This window comes from Limanda limanda, chromosome 7 (assembly GCF_963576545.1).
Source record: "Limanda limanda chromosome 7, fLimLim1.1, whole genome shotgun sequence".
Taxonomy (NCBI): Eukaryota; Metazoa; Chordata; class Actinopteri; order Pleuronectiformes; family Pleuronectidae; genus Limanda; species Limanda limanda.
The window spans coordinates 9,485,238-9,503,724 of NC_083642.1; the positions used below are offsets into that span (position 1 = coordinate 9,485,238).

The following is an 18,487-nucleotide window of genomic DNA, read 5'->3' on the forward strand; positions in this document are numbered from 1 at the left end:
CCAATACATTTTTATATAGATAGATAGATAGATAGATTACTTCATCCCCGAAGGGAAATTAAGTCGTCATAGCAGCCGGTATATTTGAATACAATAAAATACAATACAATAGAATAAAATAAAAAATATTGAGGTAGAAAGAATAAAAACAGAAACACAAGATAAATAGGTAGATAAGGTGCAGTGGCAAGATGATGGTATGGTACTCATGATATAATGGTAATGTTATTTATTATATATATATTTGAGGATTTCAAATGTCCACTGTTCTTATTGCTTTAATATTCTTTAATTCATGTAAATGAGTAAATATGTCTGATTTCTATTTTGAAGTATTGTAATTAAATGCAAGTGTTATGTGAAAATGATACACTCAGAAACAAGGCCGCAGATTCGCGGCATTCTGCAAAAAAACAAAAACATTTAGATAAATAGTGGTAATGCGTGAATTAAAAAATAAATTACCCAATAAATCTGAATAAACTATTGTACATAATTTGGTGATTAAACTTTGCTCTAAATGCGCTAATGCCTTGTTTCTGTTAAACACAAAAGCCAAGAAATAGATCCCGCGTCGTGTGGCGAATGTGTCTCCGCGCGTCCACGGCGCAGCGTCACAGCAATGGTTGCCCCCTTTTGTTCACCCGAGTTTCTGAATAATTCCCAACACAATGACACGACCTGGTTTTTATACAGTTTGCTGAAAGCTTGTGTTCACTGTACCCACGCTGCCCGCGAACTGGGGGGCCCGGGACGACCCCATGAATCAAAGACGAATCTGCGACCCGCTGTTTCCGCCCGGGTGTGAGACGGTTCTCCGCAGCGCAGTCCGGAGGAACGTGGAGTAGTAAGTGTTTATAACGTGGATCTGTGGCGTTTCACTGAGGGGGAGCCTCGTTCTGTGGCTCGTTCACATCTCATTCAACTGTAACCATCGCAATACATGTTATTATTTAGCCATTTTGATTCCAGCAACAACACAAAAGACACAAGAGGAGGGAAAACAGCCCTGAAACACAAAAGAACCCTGTTTGTTTCCCCTGGCATCATCATCATACACTCCACAGAGGAGGAGAACCATTGCATCCTCCTCCTCCTCTTCATCATCATGTGTGATATGAACATTCATGAAGAACCCGATCACACACATGTTGTGGTGTAGATGTTTGTGTTGCTGCAGCTCGGTGTCTGGTCCTGATGAGGTCATTGTGGAGGGAAACACGGGAGAACTGGGATCCGCTCGGAACTTATAATCTGTTCCCAGAGTGACACACTCCTATCACTGGTTTACTCTCTACTGGTTTGCTCACTGGGACCAGCATGTTCTTTTAGCATCAAAACGACGCCTTCCTGTGCAGCTGACGTCTGATCCGTGAACACAAGCTACACACACATTAGCACGTTGAATCAAAACTCCACCGAGCTGAATGAAACCAGCGTCGGGTAAAGTGGGAAGGAAAAGCCCGCCGGACGTGAGCCGGAGCTAGCCCGCAACGTGAACTTGTGAGTTGTGAGTTTGTGTGTTTCTCTCTGTTCGCGATACACAAGCAAACGCGACGTGTTGTTGTTTGCTAGCCGCCGTTAGCTCGTTGGCTAGCCGCGGCGCCAGCTTCATTGTTTGAGGAAGCAGCAGCGGCAGGCTACATGCTAAGGCTAACGTGCTAGCTGCACTGGGGATACACCTCAGCCCTGTGGTTAGCTCCCAGTGGTTTTCAAGCTAATTAGGACCAGTGCATCCTTTCATCTTTTCTACTGTTTACACCTTTGATCACCACATGTTTACTAATTAGATCTAACGTTGTGCTTGTTGTGTGTTTGATCCGCTGCACGACAACTTAGCAACAAACACACTCACGTTGCTGCACCTGTGAGTCCAGTGACAGAAACATCACAACTTGTTTTGCATCTGTGTGAATGGAGGGTCGTGGTCATGTGACTGTGCCCTGGCAGGTGACCCCAGAGCCGGACCGGAGAGAGAGAGAGAGAGAGTGACTGACAGCTCCAGTGACAGCTCACTCGTGTGTTGTGTGTGTGTTTTGTGTGTTTTTTGCACACACAGTCCAGATCGACTCTTGTGTAACCGATCCCGATGGACTAGTGGCAGAAACTTGGACTATGGGCAGAAAAGGTCTCTGGTTCGTCTCTGGTTCGACTCCACAGAGAAACAACAAAAAGACGAACCTGGATTGATCTGTCCAAAAATCCAAGAGGATTCTCCCTACCCTGTCTAGTGCCCCTGAGCAAGGCACCTTACTCCCCCAACATCTGCTCCCCGGGCGCCGTACACGGCTGCTCACTGCTCTGTGTGTCCTGCACCAGATGGGTTAAAAGCAGAGGTTAAATTTCCCTCCTTGCATGTCTGTGCATGTGTTTGGGACAAATAAATGTATCTTAATCTTAATCTGTCTGTATTCCAGATGTGATCTCGAGCAGCATCTGTCCCAGCGGTGGCTGCTGGCACGATGGGGCTGGACTTTGACGTGAAGACGTTCTGTCACAACCTGCGGGCGACCAAGCCCCCCTACGAGTGCCCGGTGGAGAGCTGCCGGAAGGTGTACAAGAGCTACAGCGGCATCGAGTACCACCTGTACCACTATGACCACGACAACCCCACTCCCGCACAGACTGTACCACAGAAGAAGAGGAAGGGACGGCCCCCTCGCGCGTCTCTGCCCGGCTCCGGGGACACAGACGACGGTGGAGGAGGTAACGGCGGCGGGGGGCCGGGGCACGGGGGGAACACGCCGGGGAGTCCCAACCGGTCGGACTGCTCCCACTCCCCGGGCAGAGAGACCATGACCTACGCCCAGGCGCAGCGCATGGTGGAGCTGGACATCCAAGGACGCATTCACCGCATCAGCATCTTTGAGAACATTGATGTGGTTTCAGAGGAGGACAGCGACGCAGAGGACGCTCCCACGTCCGGGACCGGGGGCGGCGGCGGCGGGGGGGTGTGCAACGGGAGTGACGGTGGGAACGGGGGTAGCGAGGTGGGAGGGAGCGCCAAGGACCGGACAGATATCCCTTCGTCCAACGGGGGCAAAGCCACCCCCAAGTCTGGGAAGCATAAGAGCAAAGAGAAGAAGAAGGACGGCTCGTCCCATCACCACAGCGCTCAGTCGGGACCGGCCATCAAGCTGCCGGAGGCCGTGTTCAGAGAGCTGGACCAAGAGAGACCTGAAGCTCCTCAGCGGCCCTCGTCTTACTACAGGTCTGTGTGGAGAATTATGATCTGATTCTTTGATAATCATATAGAAGGTAAAACAATTAGGGGCACACTTATTGTTAAGGACATGGCGGGAATTGAAATTTCTGATCATTCTCTTCCAATTGATTATACGCTTTTCTCTGAAACGTCTCTAAAATCGTGCCTTTTCTCTTCTTGGGTTCTCAGGTACATCGACAAGTCTGTGGAGGAGCTGGACGAGGAGGTGGAGTACGACATCGACGAGGAGGACTACATCTGGCTGGACATCATGAACGACAAGCGGCGGCGAGACGGCGTGACGCCCATCCCGCAGGAGGTGTTCGAGTACCTCATGGACCGCCTGGAGAAGGAGTCGTACTTTGAGAGCCACAACAAGGTGCCTCCACTCGTGTACTGAGAGGAGATCTGAGCACTGACCCGTGTACAGAAGTTCTGATCTCTCCTCGTGCTCCTCTCTCTCTCTCTCTCTCTCTCTCTCTCTCAGGCCGACCCCAGCACCCTGATCGACGAAGACGCCGTCTGCTGCATCTGCAACGACGGCGAGTGTCAGAACAGCAACGTGATCCTGTTCTGCGACATGTGCAACCTGGCCGTCCACCAGGAGTGCTACGGCGTGCCGTACATCCCCGAAGGCCAGTGGCTGTGCCGGCGCTGCCTGCAGTCGCCCAGTCGAGCGGTGGACTGCGCCCTCTGCCCCAACAAGGGAGGAGCCTTCAAGCAGACGGACGACGCGCGGTGGGCTCACGTGGTTTGCGCCCTCTGGATCCCCGAGGTAAATCCTCACACCACCAACGTGCATGGTTGATGGGAATTACATAATCGTGCAGATATCGAGGCAGTGCTCCTCTGTGGTGGTTTCAGTTTTTACACTTTCCACAGTGGATGCAAAAGATTTTATTGTATTGATTATTGCTGACACATGGATGTTATCCGAATGTTACTTACATGATGTTTGCTCAGCTCCTATGGTCACACAAGTGCAAGTTAAAAAGCAAGAGATGTCTCAATTATAAAATGCAAGCCACAACTAAAATGATCTATAACCAATTGAATTTCATCTGCACTTTTTACTACCTTAACTTGTGTGATGGCTGGAAACAACAAAGTTATCTACGTGTATTTAATAAGGGGCTTTCTGCAGAAAGGATCAACACACCGAGAGTCCAAAGGATCTCAGAGTGAAGATGAAGAACAGTCAGATGCACAGGTCTTATATAGGAGAACAAGGCTGTTTGCCTGAGCCAGTTCAGACTGGTTCTGTAGGGTAGTTTTAGACAGGAACCAAAGCACAGGAACAAATCCTTTACATACATTTCCATTGGTTTCTTTGGACAGTCAATAAGTAATGGAAAGGTCAAACAGGTATATAGAAAGGTCATACAGGTTTCAGGTCATAAACATTTAAGGTCATGGAGTCTTAGACACGTATGCGAAGAGTTACTCTTCAACTATCAAATAGGTTTCAACCACAATTTTCACTATACTTAGTTATTTTTCCACTACACTTGATTATCATTTTGTAATAAAGTGGATTTTGCTTCTCTCCCTCAGGTCTGTTTCGCAAACACGGTCTTCCTGGAACCGATCGACAGCATCGAACACATCCCTCCCGCCCGCTGGAAACTCACCTGCTACATCTGCAAGCAGCGGGGCTCGGGCGCCTGCATCCAGTGTCACAAAGCCAACTGCTACACCGCCTTCCACGTCACCTGTGCCCAGCAGGCCGGCCTCTACATGAAAATGGAACCCGTCAGAGAGACCGGGGCCAACGGCACGTCGTTCAGCGTCCGCAAAACGGCGTACTGTGACATCCACACGCCGCCGGGGTCGGCCAGACCTCTGGCGGGAGTGGGCGGGGCCAGCATCGGCTCGTCGCACAGCGAGGGCGAGCTGGAGGAGGACGACGAGCCCAGCATCGGCCACGACGACGACTCCAAGGGCTGGAGCTCGGAGCGAGCCAAGAGGGTGAAGGCCAAATCCAGGCTGAAGATGAAGAGGGCGAGGAAGATCTTAGCTGAGAGGAGAGCCGCCGCTCCAGTGGTGTCTGTGCCCTGTATACCCCCCCACAGGTGGGCACACACACTACATGTTGCATCTGGACTATACTGTATGTGCTCCACAGCACCAAGACGCACATGTGTCTTTACCTTTTTATATGAAACTACATGTGGAACAGCAGTCACCAGAATCCAAATCATCACAATTGATTGGATGTTTTTTCTTCTGTATAATAATTACAGAAATCTCTCTGTCCGTCTGAATGTGGCTTACACATGAAGAACACATTTTATTTGATCAGCTTCACACTTGACGTGTATTGTTTAGAACCCGAGGAAATGCAGTGTTGAATTTGGAACGATTTGGACACGTGATGCGTTCAATACTAATAAACTTTGAACAGAAGGGGGCCGGCGCTCTATAGCAGTGATGCTGGGACTCATCAATGCGTGTGATTTTGTCGATCATGACAACATGGCATTCACGACAACAAAAACTCAAGGTTCTACACCAAAAACTCAGGGTTCTACACTTAACACAGCAGCGGTGGTGCAGCTTCTCAGGACATATCCTTGCAGCTGCTCTTTATTGGCCACAGCTCAATCACAACAGGTCACTTTTACAGTTTAAGAAAGAAAGCTGCAACCAGCATCACCACAGGCAAAGAAAACAGCCCATTCAAGAGAGGCAGGTTTAAAATGGGCACTGCACTAGTTCTAACCCAAGCCCTGCGAGCTCCAGAGGTGCAGTTCTGTTCATCACTCTTATCTCCTTGTTCCTCTCCAGGCTCAGCAAAATCACCAGCAATCTGACGGTACCCAGGAAGAGCCAGTTCATGCAGCGCCTCCACAGCTACTGGACCCTGAAGAGGCAAAGCCGCAACGGAGTGCCTCTGCTGCGCCGGCTCCAAACCCACCTGCAGTCCCAGCGACCCATCGAACCACTCCCCACACCCCCGTCATCGCAGCTTCCTCCAGTAAATACTTTGAGTGTTTGTTATTATAATGATTTTGAGCTCAACCTCGTCCAGACATCTGATCACGTTTGTGGGTTTGTGCTTGTTGGTGTTGCAGAGGGACAGCGAGGAGAAACAAAGTGCGTTGAAAGAGCAGCTGAAGGCGTGGCAGAGGCTGAGGCACGACCTGGAGAGAGCCCGGCTGCTGGTGGAGCTCATCCGCAAGAGGGAGAAACTCAAGAGGGAGACGGTGAGACACAGATCGGATTTGTTTCTGTCACTTACCGAAATCTTCATACAAGCAACAAAACACTTATGTTATTTCCAGTGGGCTGTGTAAGACAGCGGTTAGATGTAGAGAAGTCTTTACAAATCTCAAAAGCCATTTATCTGTTATACAGGGTTCCTACGGTCATTAAAAACCTGGAATAGTCATGGAATTGTAAAATGTGTATTTCCAGGCCTGGAAAAGTGCTGGAAAAAAATAAAATCCCAAAAGTTTTGGAAAAGTCATGGAAATTACGCTGACTTTTAAATAATTCATATGCTTTTAAAGAAATACGCTCAAAATATAAGCAGGCATATGCTCTCAAACTAACTGGGTTAGTATGAGAGCGTATGCGTAAGGTATACTGTATGCCTTAGAATTCTCATTGCTAGTTTAAATACTACATTTTGTCACGTTCTCATGTATACACAGAGATTTCACAAAATGTTTGGACATTCGGTTTAAAGTTGTGGAAAAGTCATGGAAATCCATTGGTCAAAATGTGTATGAACCCTGGTTATAGTAATTGATCTCCATTTGTTTTAGTTTATCTCAAATGTTAAGAATTATTTGTTACAGTCAGGACATGGAGGAGTGGGTGGTTACAGGCTGTCACATTTTGGTGTGGGTACATTTCAGTGGAACACACAATTCAAACTGCACAGACTTCACAAATCTTATTTAACCAGTCAGTGATGATATACGTTATTTAATGAAATGTGTCTGTATTCAGATCAAAGTGCAGCAGATGGCGCTGGAGATGCAGCTGACTCCGTTCCTGGTGCTGCTGAGGAGCACGTTGGAACAGTTACAAGAAAGAGACACTAACAACTTCTTCACTGAGCCTGTTCCCCTGGCAGAGGTAAAGACACAAAAACACACACACACTCAGTTGGCCAAATTACTCTTAAGTTTGTGTTCACAACATGGATTCATTTATGTTTGCCTTCCCCTTATTCAGGGTTGATTTGTGGTAATTATGTGTTCACCAGGTATATCTACAGTTTGATTCAACATCCCTGTCACAGCTCATACCTTTATGAAGCTTGTATAGTTTTTAAAAACCTGGTGCGAGTATCAGCACCAGAACATCAGTGTCAGTCAGGCTCCCGACATCTATCTCTTGATGGAGGGTGTAATAAAATAAAAAACAACTTTTCCTGACATCTGCTTTTTATGAACAATGTTTTTTTATTCATTTCCAATAAGAACCTACAAAACACATTGACACATACCACACAAGTTGCACAATGAAATGCAGGCGAACTTCACTGCATACACATACATACAAAAAAAAATAAAGATAAACACACACACAAACATACATACCTACGTTAATAATCTACCGTTGCCTGAGAGTCCATTAAGGGTGCCCACACCTCTTCAAATTCCTGTGCTTTACCCCTGATTACATAGGTTAGCTTTTCTAATGTAACATACATTGCCATCTCTCTAATCCAAGATTGTGTAGACGACATCTGCTTTTTAAGATTAAAGATAACTAGAATGAGTGGCTGATGCTTCTGTCTGATCCCTCCCCCCCACTCTCCAGGTGCCAGACTACCTGGACCACATCGACACTCCAATGGACTTCCAGACCATGTGGAACCTGCTGGAGTCCCACCGCTACCTCACGTTCGAGGCCTTCGAGTCAGACTTCGGCCTCATCGTCAACAACTGCCTCAAGTACAACGCCAAGGACACGGTCTTCTACCGCGCCGCGCTGCGACTCCGAGAGATGGGCGGCTCCGTCATCAGGACGGCCCGGCGCCACGCCGAGCGGATAGGCTTCGACTACGAGACCGGCATGCACCTCCACCGAGAGCCGAGTCCCGACAGCCAGTGTGACCAAGAGAGGGACAGAGAGAGGGAGCGGGAAAGGGAGAGGGAGAGAGAACGGGAGCGGGAGAGGGACCGGGACCGAGAGCGGGACCGAGAGCGGGACAGAGAGCGGGTTCGAGAACGAGAAAGAGAGAGAGAACGAGAACGAGACCAGCCGTTGTCTTCCAATGAAGATGGTAAGCGATCTCTCACTTTAGTTTTTTGGCAGCCAACACAATATTTTCTTTAGCAACAATTGGAAAAAATAGACAAGTGTTGAAAAACACAGGAGCTCCTTTTGTTCGGCAACGGGAACATGAAGGTGATCGGATTCCATGGTTAATTTATACCTCACATTTGGCGAAGATACAATCCGTTCTATAATAACAGGTTTTCAATGTGTCAAGCTTTTGGCAGGAGAGAAGAAATTTAACACTTGCGCCTCATTTTCCTGTAAAACAAGAAATTAATGTGAGTGAAATTCTGGAGGGAATTAACCTCTATTCCTTCCATTATTTCTCTCACATTTGGGAGGAGGGGGGACGTGGACTGTCTGGAAGTCACAAAGGGATAAAAGGCTCAGAGAATGAATAAAACTTCTTGTAGAGATAATGTTAAACAGTGTGAAAGGGAAACAGGGACACACAAGTTCAGCTTTCTAGGCTTTTTCATGTATTTTGTGTTCATGAAATGTTAGTTCCAATGATTTCCTTGTCACAGCCATTAATCGCTGAAATAGTATTTTAATGTCAGTGGATTGAGATGCAGAATGAGAAATTATTATAGAGACAAAAAGCTCTTTGGCCCAAGTTAAGCCTTTTGGCCAGTAGATGGCGCACGTCATTCATGCAGGAAACTAAAAACTATTTTATTATATTTCTTTGCTCTATCACTAGATTGAATCATTTGTTGCTTCAGCAGAACACTGACCATCATCACATTTTACTTTCTTCCTTCCTCTGAGGTTGATAAACACAGGGTTCGTGCAGTCATGGAAAACCTGGAAAAGTCATGGAATTTTAAAATGTGTTTTTCCAGGCCTGGAAAAGTCATGGAAAAAAATAATCTCCCAAAAGTTTTGGAAAAGTCATGGAAATTTGCTATAGTCCTATTTTCATGTCGTTCATTCATTTACGCTGAGTTTTAAATAATTCATATGCTTTTAAAGAAATACGCTAAAAACATAAGCAGGCATACTTGGGTTTGTGTCATTTAAGGTATAATGTATGCCTTGGAATTCTCATTGTTAGTTTGAATACTACATTTTGTCACTTTTTCGCGTATACCCCGAGATTTCACAAAATGTTCGGTCATGGAAATTTGGTTTAATGTTATTGAAAAGTCATGGAAAAGTCATGGAAATCCATTGGTCAAAATGTGTATGAACCCTGTAAACAGCTGTTTCTGTCTCTGCCTCTCACAGACCTGCTGCTGCCAGAGAACCGGCGGCGGCTGCCACTGGAGGAGCAGCTGCACTACCTGCAGTCGCGTCTGGACGAGGTCAGCCTGGGGAAGCACAGCATCGGTCAGTCCCGTCGAGCCAAAGCTCTGAGGAAAGAGATCAGCGTCATCAAGAGGAAGCTCGCACACCAGCGGGAGGGAGGCTCCGGCCTGGGGGGGCGGGAGTCGGGGGGAGGAGGAGGAGACCGGGGTCCCTCTCTCTCCCATCACCCGTGCTCATCGGGGCACCATGACGAGGGGGGGGAGAGCAGCAGCCAGGAGATTGGTGGAAAAGGTGCGTCTAGGAAGTTGTGTATTATAATTTGTGTGCTATAGATAGATAGATAGATAGATTACTTTATTCATCCCTGAAGGGAAAGTAAGTCGTCATAGCAGCCGGTATATTTCAATACAATAGAATAAAATAAAAAATACTGAGGAAGAAAGAATAAAAACAGAAACACAAGATAAATAGGTAGATAAGGTGCAGTGGCAAGATGATGGTAATAGTACTGATGATATGATGGTAATGTTATTGTTAGACAGTATATAAAAATAGAACAGTATATATAGTATATAATATAACATAATATATATTTATATATGATAGTAAATATACCAATATAATAGCACTATATAGTAATAATGGCAGCAACAGTGTATATAATAATAATAGTAAATATAATAATAATAACATGTACACATGTATAAATATGTGTATATACAAGAATATACAGAGAGTATATATAATATGATATGATACATAGTAGAGGTATAAATATAAGTATTTGACTATACAATATATAATATAATATATGAATATGTATATATTAGGGCTGTCAGTTTAACGCATTATTAACGGCGTTAACGCAAACCCATTTTAACGCCGTCAATTTTTTTAACTCGAGTTAAAACAGAGCTGCAGCTGCAGCTTCAGTATCTGTGTTCGCCTCCAGTCTGACCTGCTCTCGCTTTTTGTTTTAATATTTCGCCACCTAAAATATATATTATAAAGCTATTGTAGCGTCCCACAGGACACGGAACTTCTTCGTGGTTTAGTAACTGGTATTTTCCTCTACACGAACATATGCACCTCTCGCTGTTACTCCGTCACTCGCAGACATCAACACTTCACTTCCTCATTGATCCCCGACCCCCCCATCCTATTGGTCCAAACAGTCACATGTCCCACCCAGACCCCTTAAGTGACCGTCAGACATCAGAGCGCTCCTTCAACAGTGTTTTACTGAGCATACGTCAAAACCAAACATAAACATAAACCCAGTCCGTTACACTATTAGGCTGCAGCTATATGTTTTTATTTATTTAAAAATAGGGTACTTCTTATTTCATACATTTTCCACAAATAAGGGGAGGACTCAAATAGCCCTACAAAGTTCTGTGTTTCATTTATTTCAAATTATGCCGACACCTGCCTGTGTATTTTGTTTGTTTGTTATTTTGTTGCTTGTCTGTTTGAGTAGCTAGCTGAAAGCAAAGAAGTAGTAGGCTTACCTTTTATTGGTAACCTAACTGTTATGGTTCATTGTTTCTGAAATAAGAGGACTGACTGCTATGTTCACAGCAAACTTGAAAAAAAGAAAATATTAAGCCATGGTTTAACTGCACTATAGGCTGAGTCCTTGTTTACCTGAAATGTGCACTTTATAATTTTATTTTGTACCGCCCTGTTTGGCAATGTTTTTCAATAATATAAAACATTTGCATAAAGCAAGCCAATCTACTTTTCCATGTTGATAAGAGCATTAAAACGAAAGTAAAATTATGGAAAAATAATAAATGAAGGAACGTTCAGAATAGATACAAATTTGCGATTAATTGCGATTAATCGCGAGTTAACTATGACAAAATGCGATTAATCGCGATTAAATATTTTAATCGTTTGACAGCTCTAGTATATATATGAATATGTTAAAGGAAAGTTACACACTAAACGTTTGCATCCATTCCTAAATGATCAACCTCTCTCCTCCTGAAGACATGAGTGTGTCCTCGTCGGCCCTGGCCCCAGAAGTGGGTCGTCGGACATCTGTCCTCTTCTCCAAGAAGAACCAAAAAATGGCTGGACCCCCTAAAAGGCCGGGACGCCCCCCCAAGAACCGGGACGCTGGCTACGCCGGGGCAGGCGTGAGCCAGAGTCCAATCGGCCCCCCCCAGCTCCCCCTGCTGTCCCCCACCCGGCAGAGGAAGAGACCCCGAAGCCCCCGAAGCAGCTCCAGCTGTGACAGTGACAGCGACAACGACGACCTGCTGCCAGGTACAATCACACAGGAACAGTTTATACAAAATACACAACACAAATCTTTGAGTTACACACTGATTTCGCCCTGTCTCTTGTCTTTAGGTTTGCCAAGTAACGGTTTTGATGGGAGAAACCAGCCGGTCACAGAGAGCTTCCGTGTGTACAGGAGTGAGTCTCGTCTCCCTCGGTCCAGCTCCGACTCCGAGTCCACGACCAGCAGCAGCAGCAGTGCAGCGTCGGACAGAACCAGGTGACCAGTGCACACACTCTGTATTCACAAGCCCGGCAAAGCAGGATGTGTGGCGTTGCCTCAAGCTCCTTTAATCCAAAGTAGGGTTGCAAAGGGGCAGAAAGTTTCCGGTAAATTTCTGGAAACTTTCCGGAAACTTTCCATGGGAAGCTAAGCTCGGGAATTTTGGGAATTTTGAAAAAAAAAAAAAACTACGCAAATTAATTGCTGAGCAATAAAAACATCATCAAAACTCTATTTTAAAGATGTATGGAATGCAGCACACGCTGCATGTTGCATTTCAACCCTCCACTGTGCATTCTTCCATCACATGCACAGATAACTCCCAGCATCCTTCACACTACAGCAGGGCTATTGAGGCCTGCTGTAGTGTGCAGGACCAGTCAGGTAAGTTTCGAGGATATTACTGGGGAAAATATATTAGCATGCTGATTGAGGATTGTTCATCTGTTCATCTAGCTTATTTCCATACATTTATCCATCAATTATAAAATATTTTTACACATTCCAATTGTTTGGCTAACTATTTATATCTCTGGCATTGCATTAGTGTTTTTTTACATACTTTTTTCTCATCTTATTCTACAGAACAATGCCACGTGCACTATCTCGTGATGAGACATTTCATCTCATCCAATGTAGAAGGAAAGGCTGTGTACATTTGCAAATACTGTGCAAAGACCTATGTTAAGAATGACACAAAGATGCAGAAGCATATAGTCAAGTGCCCAAAGTTTCCTCAGGGCTCAAATCAGCCTATGACAAAACAAAATGTTTATGTTTGTCTGTATATGACAAGGTAAACACAGTTAGTATAAATTACCCACAACATTTCCAGTTTATTCCCGTTAATTCCCGTTAATTCCCGTTAATTCCCATGGAAAGTTTCCAACTTTGAATATTCCTGGAATTTTGCAACCCTAATCCAAAGTATTATGTAATGGGTCTATGGAAACTAAAAGGACAAATTTACAGTAACAAACCCTGAGACACTTATCTCTGCAGGTTTATCGATATGATTAGATCTTTTGTCTCATTGTTCTTATCAACCTGTCTTTTGAAGTTTGTTTCCTTGAGTTCTTTAACCTCCATGTGGCCGGTTGATGAAGAACAAATGAACAATTTGACATTTCGTGAAGAACACACCTTGGCTTTGACTTCCTGGAGGCTTGTCATCACTTTGAGGTTGTGAGGCAGAGAGACCACAGAGATGCTCGGAAGTGACTTGCCGTGGTTGCGAGTCATAAAACAGGGTCAACGGTCCGGCGTGTACCGTCTTGTGAAACCATAGCTTCATATCTTTAACATTTAGTTCATGGACCGATATAAAAAAACAAGATGTAATGTGTGGATGACTATGCATAGGAACAACTTTGCATGGTGCGTTAACTAGTTCCACAGTTGATCCGATCTTCTCAACTAACTTTCTGCAGGAAAAAGTCAACACCTCAACATTATAAAGGGATTTATGCAGCTTTTTGTTTTTGATTGCACTAAACAGACAGAAGTATAAAAACAGAAGTTCCTCAGGGAAAGTTTTTTTTTTTTTTTTTTTTACAAATATGTTTATTGAGCTTTTTATATATTGACATAACACATTAAAACAACACTCAGTACAACATTGGTCTAGACAGTCTATACATACTTACAACTAACATTCACCCAATCAGTGCAATGACAACAAGATAAAGATAAAGAGCCTAAGGCTAGCCAAGGACAACATTCGAGAGCACTGAAGCCACTGTAGAGCTGAAAAAAGTGAAGATATGGAGTCCAAATGTTCATAAACTGTCCCTCTGAAGAGTGAAGCAGACAGGTCAGGTACTCAAGGGGAAAACATTCAATAATTATCTTGTGCCAGTTCGATTTAGTGGGGGGTTTGTCGCTTATCCAAGACAAAAAGATATTCTTCCTTGCTGCATATGTGAGGATATTATACAGTCTGGCAGCGTTGGCATCCACAATAGTATCCTGACTGGTGTCTCAGGGACAGTTTTTGAGCAGTTGAATTCTACACACTTGTATTTAAGTTATACACATGCTAATGAATTTTTCTCTTTTCTCTCGCAGTACGACCCCCTCCAAACAGGGCAGGGGGAAGGCGTCCTTCTCTCGCTCGGCCTTCCAGGAAGACAGCAGTGAGGAAACATCAGGGACCGAGAACGATTCCTATTCGGTTGGAGGATCGAGGAGCGTTTCACATTGTGAGCAAACTTTTCTCAAACTCACCAACAGGCTCCGATGTGTCAGTGCATGTGCAAGTCGTGTGCAGGTGTAACAGATTTTTTTACATTTTAATCGTGAGAACTCAGATACTAGACGATCCAGTCGAGACACAGGTCCTCACACTTGGTATTTAAACAGACAATTTCCGAGTCAGAGACTTTGGAACTCACAGAAAGTCAGGTGCTCACATCAGAATAAATGTTTTACTCTGAAAAATAGAAGGGAAAAAGCAACTTATACTGTTGCCACAATTCTACTTCTTCTTCAAAGTCTTATTCAGGCTGTAGGCCTCTATGTTTCCGTTCTATACGCAGCATCCGTTAGGTGACATTTCCCACTCAACCTGCTCTCATTGGCTGTAGCTCACTCACGAATGGATTTCAAATCTTAATGATCTAACATTTTTATATAAATATTGCATTTACCTTGTTGTACAAAAAGGAAAATGGAATGACGGTCAATATTTCTGTAAAGTTTCGCACTTTGCTGTCTCTTCATGTAAAGATTGACTTCCCTAATGATAAAGCTGAAAATGAATAATTCCCAGGAGTAAGGTTGGATGAATGCTGGCTGTCTTCCTGATCCTGTGTTTGTTACCGTCAGTGGTGCGTAGCCGGTCCAGATCAGGATGTTGGATGACCTCAGATGACTACACCTCCCTGGAAGCTTTGGACCTGGTGTGGGCCAAGTGCAGAGGTTACCCATCATATCCTGCTCTGGTGAGACGACACAAACTGCCTCTCTACTCTCCAATGTACTGTAATGACTGCATATCTAACCCTCATCTCGATACCGTTTGCCTGCAGATAATTGACCCGAAGATGCCCAGGGAGGGGGTGTTCCACCGAGGCGTCCCAATCCCTGTGCCCCCTTTGGATGTGCTGAAGCTCGGGGAGCAAATGACCCAGGAGGCCAGGGAGCACCTCTTCCTTGTTCTCTTCTTCGACAACAAGAGAACCTGGTCAGTGGTCGTCTTCACTCAGCTTTCACACAAACTCATTTAATCATCGTCTATTTAGTTTCGTCTGTGTTTTGCTCCCACGGTCATTCTGTCTTGTTGACATTGAAAGGAACAATAAAACACAAGAAGGCAGAAGGTAACTGGGCTTCTGATGTTACCGAGCGCTTGCATGTTTCCTGCGGTGATGGTTCAAAGGAAACTGCTCTCACTGTTCTGAAGTGCAAGACGACAGAACCTTCGGCAGAAATAGGCCAAACGTGGCTTTTGAGAATAGGAGGGAAATAACACATCGTCTTTTTAGGTCAGAGTGTGCTGCTGCTGCACAACCACTTGCTCTTAAGGGCTGTGAGGTCTTTGAGAAACTTGACGACAACAACCACTGTGCAAAAGCTTCCAGGAAGGTTGCCTGTTTCCAGGTTATTGATTGGTTACATGGTCTGTTTTGCCTTTAACAAGCTATTAACTGTAAAGACTGGATAACTGAGACGTGTAATTGATCTTCACACTGTTTTAAAAGAAGATTTAACCCGTCACCATCTCTGTGTTTGTGCGTGCAGGCAGTGGCTCCCTCGCTCCAAGCTGGTGCCGCTCGGCGTGGACCAGGAGCTGGACAAGGAGAAGATGCTGGAGGGCAGGAAATCCAACATCCGCAAGTCGGTGCAGGTGGCGTACCACCGCGCCATGCAGCACCGCAGCAAGGTGCAGGGAGACCCCAGCAGTGAAACCAGTGACAGTGACTGAACACACGCGTGAAGCATACGTGTGGATCCCTGCACGTGTTGTGGAGTACGTTTCTTTATCGAGAGCCCGGCCCCGACATCACGACACCAAACAAATAGTGCCAGCCGCACTGAGTGGAAGAAGACGTCCACTCCACCAGCCCCAAGACGCGCACACTCATGCACACTAAGCCGTATTTAATCCGACGTGTAAAATATTGTAATTAAGAGAATTGAAGAAAAAAAATAATAGTATTGATTGATGAAAAATTACATTATGTTCAGAATCCTGAATCCGAATATTCCTTGTATGTGGTTCGATATATATGTTTCATACGTTTACAGAGTCAAAAAGTGACTATGACACTATGATGTCTGCACAACTCTGCCTTTCCCTGTCATTCCTACACACCAGTCACACATGTGCGTTTGCGTGTGTGAACAGGGAAATGCATGGAGTGTACATTAACGCACACACTGGGGGTACGGCGGTGGAAGCCATCGCTCGAGCACGTTTTCACACGCGTCACCCAACTCCAAAAAAAAACCCAAGACAAAACAAGAAGCCTGGCGCTGGAGCCATTAGTCAGTGGAGCACAAAGACTGTTGCAAACCAACGTTAATGTTATTTATTCTGCTTACTCCTTCACAACAAGCTCCACCAGCTTGACCCACGAAGAACGACTTCTAATCACTCCGACCCACACGAGACACGGCCGCGTGGCCTGGTCCGTCTGTCCCTCTGTGATCATCACGTCTCCCGTTTTTACAGTTTTTCTTATCGTACGTCTGTGTCGCACAGGCCGCTGGTCAGAGAATCACGAGGACTGAACTGAAACACACGTGATGGCCTTGCACTCTCTCTTAGTCTCAGGCTGATGGCCTTAGAACTTTTATATATACAGATTACACAAAGATAGAAAGTTTAATAAAAGGAATTGAGTTTTTTAAACTTGTGGCTCGTGTTGTGGTCACTGTGTCGCTGCCTGAGGGGCGGGCCGTGTTTTTTCACCCTCAGAAATCTTCCTGGTTTCCTGCTCGATTGTTGTGGATCATTGTGGGAAGTTTTGTTCTATGTTCAGTAGAAGCCCTGCCTAATTATTTCTGAAGAAACAGAGAGGACCTCTTGACACTATGATACTGATTAACACATTATGGCAGCACAACACTGTTTGCTATCAGTTCATTTTATAAGGACTGCTCAGCCAAGGTGTGTATTTGTGTGTGTCTGTGTGTGTGTCTGCTGTGAAGAAAGATTTTACCAGTTTGTGTGTCGAACAGTGTTGATATCGTGGTGTGGGCCACAAACATACGGACACTGAGAAATATAAGATTACATTTGATTCATTGTGAGACTAGCTGGTCAGAGGACGTCAGCTGAGTTGTGGTCCTTCATACGTGGCCCAGAATGCATTTGTGTGTTCACACAGCAACACAACATGGCCTCATCAGATGGGATCACCTTCAGACCTGAACTCTCTCTGACCTCTCATGATCAGGTCACCTAAAGACGGATGTTAACACCAGGTCTGAACAGAGTCCATTATAAGCTCAAGGGTTTATTTGACTTAAACACTTGAGTTAACTTCCTCTTTCATGAAAAGCATAAACTCTCAGTGTCTCAACACCTGACACCTTCAGGAAACACTTGTGTAGCGACTTGGTGAAAACAAAAAGTGTCGCTGGGAGGCTTTTATTAAAGAAAAAGAAGATCAACTTATTGGACTATGCACAAACTCATAGATGAATGACCTATTTCCTGCAAAATTAATAGGATCACAAGTAAACAATAAATAGCAAATAATACGCCCAAAATACAAACCCATTACTTTTTATATCATACCCAACAAGATAATAATAATAATATCCTTCTTTAACCAATTTCTAGCTCATACAACGTGATCAACTTGCATGTTTCCCTGTAACAAAGGGAGTTGAGTTACAACAAATGGGTCATGTGCTCAATTCACACGTCTACTGTACTGAACATGTAAGACGATGACTTGTGTGTGTGTGTGTGTTGTTGCAGAGTTACACTCCTGCTCTATACATCCCTCTCACCGGCTCTACAGGTTTCATGGCCTCTCGCAGTATTGTTTTTGTTTATGAAGCACCGACTCACTCCAAACCGGTTCAGCCGGTCACGCGACATGGTTCATGTGGATACAATGATCTGTTTTGCCCATTACGATGATTTAAAGATCAGTCTTTCCACACACATTGAAGATCCCCCACCCAAGTGGAACACCCACCCACCACAAGGTGTTGATCTGCGACCCGAGTGACGCCGCTCTGAGTGAAGACGCCTCGTTTCCTGCCCGATCGACGCTCAGCAATTGGGTGGAAAAGACAGATAAGCATCAGTCAGTGGTTTCGAC

The 18,487-nt window shown here is 45.0% G+C and overlaps 1 protein-coding gene across 1 annotated transcript; it reads left to right on the plus strand.

Moving 5' to 3' along the window:
- Positions 1–650: 650 nt before the first annotated feature.
- Positions 651–17,065, plus strand: brpf1 (bromodomain and PHD finger containing, 1). The gene is made up of 16 exons (XM_061075143.1): positions 651–847; positions 2,418–3,211; positions 3,395–3,584; positions 3,693–3,980; positions 4,760–5,277; positions 5,993–6,182; positions 6,280–6,411; positions 7,163–7,291; positions 7,982–8,447; positions 9,674–9,985; positions 11,690–11,968; positions 12,056–12,203; positions 14,274–14,407; positions 15,033–15,148; positions 15,236–15,390; positions 15,948–17,065. The coding sequence occupies exons 2-16, from the start codon at positions 2,463–2,465 to the stop codon at positions 16,129–16,131; spliced, it is 3,990 nt and encodes a 1,329-aa protein (XP_060931126.1). The 5' UTR covers positions 651–847; positions 2,418–2,462; the 3' UTR covers positions 16,132–17,065.
- Positions 17,066–18,487: the final 1,422 nt, after the last annotated feature.

Excerpts from the sequence above, each read along its gene's own strand:
- brpf1 (XM_061075143.1), top strand. The coding sequence starts at position 2,463 with ATGGGGCTGGACTTTGACGTGAAGACGTTCTGTCACAACCTGCGGGCG. Across the intron at positions 5,278-5,992 it reads CCCTGTATACCCCCCCACAG|GCTCAGCAAAATCACCAGCA; the intron begins GTGGGCACACAC and ends GTTCCTCTCCAG. Across the intron at positions 11,969-12,055 it reads CAACGACGACCTGCTGCCAG|GTTTGCCAAGTAACGGTTTT; the intron begins GTACAATCACAC and ends TCTTGTCTTTAG.